We start from the raw sequence: 8,151 nt of genomic DNA, 5'->3' as shown, positions 1-8,151 counted from the left end.
CTACTTGTCACATTCCAGATCCTGGGTCCCTTCTCCCCCTTGATAGTGCTTCTCACAGAAGTAGCGGATACGCTGGCAAGCTTCCACCATCATCTCCTCAGGCACGGTGATCACCACACGGAAGAAGTTAGGGTACTCAAAACACTGCCAGGAGAGACAGCTGAGCCATTAGCCAGTATACTCCCTTGGGCCTTCCTAGCTTCCCAAGCAGAGCACTGGGGTTAATGCCATGCAAATCAGTCCACTGGGCCTTTTAATGGAAAGCTGGGACAGGAGGGTAGCCAGTAGAAACAGCCATTTTATTTTCTTACAAATCCCACTGTACCTATTCCCCCTTGACCCCATGTTCAAGGTCAGATACAGTTTTCCTTCTGTTTTTAAAGAAAAGCTTGTTCCTGTTTCATCTCCCATAGCCTCCAAGTTGGCTACCAGGATGACAAGCCACAGATATAGCTGCAGAGGGAAGGATTCCAACCCATTTATTTCTAATATGAAAATCCCCTGGAGAAAGAGACGGTGCAGCAAGGAACATGGCGGTCTCCAGCCAAGGATTTAGCTAGAAGAAGATATTGCAGCACCTTTCATACCAGCCTCCAGGAATGTGGAGCTGGGCCCATTTTCAGCAAAAATAAGAACTAGGGGAAAGAGAAGCAGCTGAGAGGAGAGCTGAAGCCAGGCTGAGAGTTTCCATCAGGAGAACTAACTATCCCGGCATTCAGCGTCTTCCCAAGGAGAAACAAGCTCACCGTGGCAGGCAGACAGAAGACCGACTGCTCTGCAATTAGCCTCTCTGTGAACTCCACATCGTTCTCAAAATCTGGGAAATGTTCCATCTCAATCCCCACCTAGAGCCGTAGGGGTAGAAAACCGGTCATAGCCAAAGACCCTCCCTTCTCCCCCAAGGAACAGCCCCGGCTGGGGTGTCTTCGGGGAAGGAAAGAAAGCGCCTCCCACTCCAACAGCCCTTCCTTCGCCCCCTCCAGGCAGGCAGCTCACCATCAAATACATGGCTCCCTGGGGCCGGATCGGCTTCAGTCCACAGACGGTGGAGAGGGCAGCATAGCACAGGGCAGCATTGGACTAGAAAGAGCAAATCGGGAGGAAGGAAGTCAAATCGCCGGCAAGGAAATCTTGGTCCTCCTCACTCAAACAATTGGGCAGGCCCACCAATGAGAACAGTGACGGATTAAACATGCCTTACCTCAAAAACTAGCTGGACTGCCGGAAAGGTGAAATATAGAATCTCTGCTTGCAACAAATGTAATGTAAGCACATCCTGCTCAGTTGTGTTAGGATGTGAAGGAGAGCGAAAGCCTCTGGTCTCTTTCCACAGCCCGTTTTCCCATCTTTCACACAGCCCTTCACGTCCCCACAGAGCTGCAGACATTGTGCTTGCTCATTTTTGAAACCCCTTTTGACTCTTATCTTTTCTAATAGCAGAAAGTGTTCTAGTATCCAGACTTCCCAATTAAAGGAATAAAAACAGTAGATATTGTCTTTTCTTGAAACCACTTTGGTAGCAGTTTGCTTTCAAACTGGTGAACAACAAAACAAAATATGCTCTCCCTTCAGGGTCTTTGCAGAAATATATTAATGTCCCATTTTTAAACCTTAGAGCTAATATTACAGAAAGAAATAGCAAAGCACATTGGAGAGAAGACCGCTGCTCATCTTCCATAGCAGGTCACCTGCTGGGCAGAAAGGAATCACTGCCGAGTTCAGGGCAGTGAGACAGGAGTTGTACGATCATGGGACTGACTTGGCTTTCGCTATCTTTTTTATTTCAATAAAAAAGTAAAAAATTGCTGCACCCATGTTTCAGAAGCATGCTCTGCTGCAGGTGTTGGCAGCAAGTTCTGAATGTGGGAGCTTGGCTTCTCCCTTTTCTTTGTCTTGCTACTTTTCTTGGAGAACAAAGCCGGAAAACAGGTCAACTGATCAGGTGTATGTGTTCCCACAACAAAAATGAGTGAGTGCACTTGACTGGACCTGCTTGGGATTAAATTTAGTGCCCTTGAGACTGAGTTTATTAACCTCCCCATCACAACTGACCCATTCAGCCTAGTGGGAACTGAGTCTGTCTTGGCTTCTTTCTGAGGGTATAAGCAACTCTATTGCAATGCATTCTTAGAAACAGTTGAGGCCTACCTTGAGGAAGCTGAGAGTGTTGTGATAAAATTCAGGGGATGTGTGGTGGAAGATATGCCCAAGGGCTCCCTGGACAGCTGTGCAGGGCCCCAAAATCCTTTGGCTCAGTCTCAGAAGGCCTTCCCTGATCTTTAAGGCACGCAGAGAAAGGAGGGGGAGGGAAGCATCAGATTCCTGCCTATAGGTCGGTCCCCCATCCACCAGGCCTTTCATGGTTCTCTTGCCCAGCATGAAGAGGGGCAGCAAGGCATAAATCAGGGAATGGTTGGGTCTGAGATCACCTGAATGGGCTTTGCTTTTCTCTTGGAATTGAACCAAGAGGGCCAGCTCTTCCTCCTCCCAATTGGAACAGACCTGGGCAACCCAGCAGCCAAGTATGTATTTCTCTACCTCCTCTCCAAAGATGTCCCGGCGGTCGTGGATCAGAATCCATCCCATCCTCCAGCCAGGCACCAACCACCGCTTGGCAAGGCCTCCACAGGACAGGATCGGGACATTAGTGCTGAGCTTTGCAAGGGACTCGTATTTGCAGTCTTCAAACACCTGAATGTGGATGAGTTGGAGGAATCCAATTTAGTGGCTGGTCAAAACTCTGAAAATGGCATCCCATACTCAGCCTCTGACACAAAAGCAGGCCTCTCTTAAAGGCCATCCCTGCCATTGTCTCTAAGCTTTGTGTTATTCCAGCAAAACCAGCCCTCTGCTCCCCTCCCAGCCATTTTTCCATTCCTCTACACAGATGAAAGCTGCTCCTCACTCACCATTTCTGCATAGATCTCATCAGCCAAAATGGGGACACACTGCCTGGAGGCCACTGAGCAACAGAAGGAAGGAAGGAAGACATTCAGCAGGTCACCAAGTGCCCACAACTTGGATGGGCTCCGTAGCCTGGAGCCTCTTGTGACTCCTTCTCCATGCAAAGCAGCATAGAGTTTAGCACAGGGACACATGCATGAGGCAGCTTCAAAGCTGGTCAGAAGAAATACCTGCCAGAATCTTCTGGAGGTGACTTCTGCTGAAAACAGAACCGCAGGGATTGGATGGGTTGTTCACAATCAGGCAAGCTGTTCTGTTGTCCACCAGAGATTCCATTTGCTTCAGGTCAATTTCCCAGGACTTTTCTGGCTGATGGCAAAATGGAAAGGAGGATGAAGAGAGAGTGGGGAAGCCTGAAATCAAATAGCCATCTTCACTCTGGCTATGGGGTCTTTGCTCCCTGCCTGCGTCAGAAGTGATGGGTAGGTAAAGGCGAGGGCAAGAGGGACTGGTGGCCAGCCAAAGAAACGCGGTGCTGTATAAGAAAAACTTGCTTTCTTGATCCCAATTTACAGCTCATAAATCAAGAGCTGAAGAGTGCTATGAAGTTTTGTTGATCAGTAGCTGCAAGATGTTGGAGGAGAAGACAAAAGTTTCCAAGCAAGCAATTTAACATATTGGTTATAAACGTTAGAATGATCACACACCCAGGAACAAACAATGTTTGATCTAAGATAAGGTAATGGTTGTTCTTGATCATAGTTATTTCTAACTTGCCTCTTTCTCTGGAAATTGTGCAAAAAAAGGAATTTGAACAGAGAGAGCTTGTTTCTAGTTCTTGCAAAGCCTCTCTCTTCTCCAACAATTTATTTGGTGCACCCAATATGCTATCGTAGGGGTTTCTAGCTATTCTTTTGCACACCCTAAATGTGGCTTTGGTTTTGACTACTAATATTGCAATGGTTCCAGCTCTCTTTGGGACTCCTCCATCAAAGCCCAGCTCTCCAAGCCTTGAACCTTGATTCTGTTTCATTTTTGGGAGGTTAGGGTAAGGGTTCCCACATTCAGGTCCAGCTTACCAAGAGATTGTAGAACTTGACTTCGATTCCCATAGAGTGAGCCAAGGTTTTGTAGAGGGAGAAGCCAGGGCGTGGCACCAGGATGTTCTGTCCAGGGTTAGCCAGGACTGCTAAAGCTAATTCAATGGCTTGACTGCAGCCACTGGTCAGGATTACATCCTGGGAGGGAGGGAGGGAGGGAGGGAGGAAGTCACTGTTAGTCGAATGCGCATTTCATAGCTTTCAGTTCAACAGACCCACATAAAGATCAGAGCCATAGGAAACTTAAATGATTATTACACACTTGAAATTAGGTGGGGAATCAAAACCCAAGCCCCTCTCCCCAAAAATGTTCTTACTCTTTCTCAACATAATATGTATTGTTACCTGGGCTTTCAGAGGTGCTTCTGGACAATTGTAGTAGCTTGCAACCACCTCTCGACAAGATAGGTAACCTGTGATAGGTGGGAGGTGGGGTGAACTGAGTGTTCAGTGCTATGGCTGAATTAAAAAGACTTCTAAAATGAGAACTTCCTGAATTCCAGTCTTAGAAGCCTGCACAGGATGTTATTTAGTGCCCTCCCCCATCCTTTTGCTAAGGATTCCCGCAAATTAATAAAATAATCTGGGACTTTCAGCTCACATAGCAGACGCCCTCCCCTTTGACCAAGTTCCCTATCAGGGTCAAAAATAATTTCTGTGGGACCTCAAGGCCACTGTCTGTTAGTGCTCCCCCTGCCTCACCTTGGATTTTTCCACAGAGCCCAGAGACTCACCCACAGATGGGGCATAGCCATTGTATTTTCCAGAGTCCAGTGCTTCTTTCATGGCCTGTGTGACTTCATCATCTGTAGGAAGGTTTCCAAAGACAGTTGGATCTCCTGTAGAAAAGTAGAGGGTGAGGATGCCTAGGCTGGACAGTATCAAAAAGGGTTAGGGGTCAGAGTCTCTCTGGACTAGCCTAATCAACCTACTCACCTATGGACAAAGATATCAGAGCTTTCCTGGGGTTGGGTTCCACTTTCATGGCATCCACAATGGCTCGAATGGGATTGAAAGTCCTTCTAGACATTTCTGAAGCCTTGACCGCCCAGTGGGGCTTACGGCCTTTTCCCTTGGGCAAAGAAGGGCTTTTCCCATTGAGGTTGACATGGACATCTAGGACGGAGGACAGGGAGGTGTTGCTGTTCACCTGGATCAGGCAGGAGTCCATCTCGGGAAGGGAGACCCTACAGGGGACACAGAACAAGGCTGATGCCAACTCCAAAGCTGTCCCTCTGCCTGCCATTAGCTACTGAAACCCAGCAGGCAATCAATCCCAGCAGCAGAGGGATGGGGGGGGGGGGTAGTAAGCGGCTGCCTGGGGTGATGCTAGCAGGCTCCCTTTTATGTCCTGTACAGATACCAGTTTAGCAGCCACAGCACAACCAGGGAGAGAAAAGTGTTGCAGCACAGTACAGCTGTCCTTGAACCTCTCCTGCTCCTTCCCCTCCTCACTCACTCTGGGAGTACGAACTTTGGCCTGTGAAAAGCTGGGCCTTTATGCACAGGATAATCCAAGTTCACATTCTGAAGGCTATCAGGAAAGCAATAAATCCAGCTGCTCCCCTCCCAAATCCAGGCGATGAAAACCCATTACAAAAAATCTGATAAAGCACCTAAAACCAATTTGTTCTTCTATCTGTTAGAATGAGGTCTCACAATATCCAGATATAAATAACACAGAACATTTCCTATATTCTTATGTAAAGGGAATATGTATCAGTTGTGTGCAAAAATGTTTTAGGTTGCATTCTATAGTTTTCAAAGTGTCAGAACGAATTGTTCCATTTCATGTTACGTTAGTCATGCCCTGCCTTCAGTCCCGGTTGCAATGCAAGATTTCAGAGAAATTGAAACCAATTCTGAGGACAAAAGAGTGACCAGGGGAACAGAAAAACAGGACCTAAAGGACCTAAATATGTTTAACCTGGAGGCAAGATGGGGAGGAGCAAAATAAGAACTCCCCCCTCCTCAGTTTACAAAAGAATTAATGCAGAAGAAGGTCAAGACCTTTTCTCTCTTGTTCCAGAGGACAAGACACAGAATAATGGACACGAGTTACAAGAAGCCACATCTGAATTTAATATTGGTAAAGCTTTCGTAACAAACTGCAAAAGTTTGACTGAGGAAATGATTACCCAAAGAGTAATTGTGGCCTATTAAATCATCCAGTATTCTCAGGTTGTACTCCATTTGGAGCTGCCAGTCAAAAGGGAATCTGTAGGTCAATTCCCTGGTCCTGGCATTGTCCTCTGGTTTATTTATTCTCCTTTTGGGGTTCTCAGGCACTGTGCCTGTACAAGGCCAGGTCATCCCCTACAGTCTTCAGTAGAGAGGGCATTCTGGCATTCTGGTTCTGGTTAGGAAGAGTTCAGAGAGCACCAAATGCTGCACAAAGTTTGAAATGACCCTTGATTAAACTTACTTGTAGTGGGGTTGTTGGTGTCTTTGAACCTGTTTCTTTTCAATGCTAGCACTGATGATGTTACCTAGTTTGGCTAATGAAACATCTACAAGAAAACAACCAAAATCAAAGAGCAGTAAGGACCCCTCATTTCAACCCTGAGCTACAAAGATTCTCCTCTATTATTACTTGTAGAGCTTCTTGGTTCAGAAACCCCAGATGTTGGTGACTTACCTGAAATACCCAAAGATGTGGCTGCAGCTCAGTGTGATGGTGAAGATGAGCTGAGAAGCTTCCAATGTGGTTGAACCAAAAGGCAGAGCCAGAGTGCTAGAACACAAGTCCTTTTATGCATGGCAAGCCTGCAGCCACCTAGAATCGAGAACAGGGTGTCAGCCTGGAGTCCTCCAGCTATTGGCTGATGTGGAGGGTTGTACTTCCCACCCAGGGACACCCCCAACTCTGACTCCATCTGGCTCCAAACATCTGGAACAAACACGGGCTGCACATTAACTCTTTCAGACAAGGGCCAAAACTGTTTGCTGGAACCACATTGCTCCCCTTCCAGAGCCAACCATCCAATCTGGGTAGAATTCTTCTTGGCTTGCCTGGCACCTGAGATCCATCTGCTCTCAAGGTCAGGAAAAGCCACCAGCCCAACTGAACTCCCATGGGTGGAAGAGTGGACACCTTCAGAATCTAACCAAAGAGACTACATGATGTGATAATAGGAGTGAAACCCAAAGAGTTAACTTCAGGCATGGTCTAAGGCTTTGCCTGGCATTTAAGGCAGCCTGATGCAATCCATGAGGCCCACCTCATCAGCTCCACGTTGCAAAACACAATAATTGATCCCAAATGCTCTAAGCACCAGCTGGGAATGGGAAGGCACCACACACCGTCAACATATTTGCCCTCTCCTCCAAGCATCAGTTACCCACTTTATCAACCATCACTAATATTTAAAGGGGAAAGAAATTTCATATTTCTCCAGAATTCTGCTTTCTGTGGAGCAGAGGAAATCCACAAGAAGTCAGTGGCTGAGTTTGATCCTTCTCTGAATCCTGGCATTTTGTAAAGATGGCAGCTATATTGACAGACAAGAGTAGGACTCTGGCTACCTTCCTCGAAAGTACCTTCTTTCGTGAATCTTGGTGGACACTGAGGGTAAATATTTATGTGCCAGAGTCTCCAGGTCCTCAGCCAGTCCAACACTGAAGAACAAAGAAAAGAAAGCAAAGGTGGAGGATTGCCCCATTAGTATCTGTCCTCTGCCAGATCCTGGTCAGTGCTCCACCAACCTCCAAGGACAGTTGTCTATTTCTCTGTCCTTCTCAAGTCTTGTGGAGGTCTCCCTCCAAAATTTCAGATTCCAGCAGACAAGGTCATGCAACCCTCACAGGCAGCCATGCTCCTCCCCCAGATGGGCAACCCAGGATTGTCCACAATTTCATCCAAAAGACAGCTCAGGCTTGAATCTGCTTAACAGAGGGGACAGCAAGGCTCATTTTCCAAGATGCACATGAGATTATTCACATGTTTCTGATGCTGCTTCTGCAAGTAATGTGTCAAGCAGTGGCAGGAACACAGATGACGGGCTCTCCAACCCCCTCATAGCCCTCAGCTCTCTTACTTCAACTGCATCCCACACATATACCTTGCCCCAAAGCCTAGCTCCTTTGCTTTAGCTTGGAGATGAAGGAACCGAGGAACCAACGTGATAGGGGTAGGAGCAGTGAAATA

At 47.1% G+C, this 8,151-nt stretch overlaps 1 protein-coding gene across 1 annotated transcript; it reads right to left on the bottom strand.

The window, feature by feature from the left end:
• TAT (tyrosine aminotransferase) lies at positions 1–5,175 on the bottom strand. The gene is made up of 11 exons (XM_015811481.1): positions 4,941–5,175; positions 4,739–4,843; positions 4,350–4,417; positions 3,984–4,142; positions 3,135–3,273; positions 2,910–2,962; positions 2,539–2,691; positions 2,149–2,277; positions 997–1,080; positions 747–845; positions 1–144 (listed from the first exon to the last, which is right to left on the bottom strand). Exons 1-11 carry the CDS (start codon positions 5,173–5,175, stop codon positions 1–3), a joined length of 1,368 nt encoding a protein of 455 aa, XP_015666967.1.
• Between the last annotated feature and the right edge of the window lie 2,976 nt (positions 5,176–8,151).

The sequence above is a fragment of the Protobothrops mucrosquamatus genome, unplaced genomic scaffold (genome assembly GCF_001527695.2).
Source record: "Protobothrops mucrosquamatus isolate PMUCROS unplaced genomic scaffold, P.Mucros_1.0 scaffold41, whole genome shotgun sequence".
NCBI classification, from domain to species: Eukaryota; Metazoa; Chordata; class Lepidosauria; order Squamata; family Viperidae; genus Protobothrops; species Protobothrops mucrosquamatus.
Note: the sequence above shows the minus strand (reverse complement) of the source record. Positions and strands in the feature narration are given on the sequence as shown.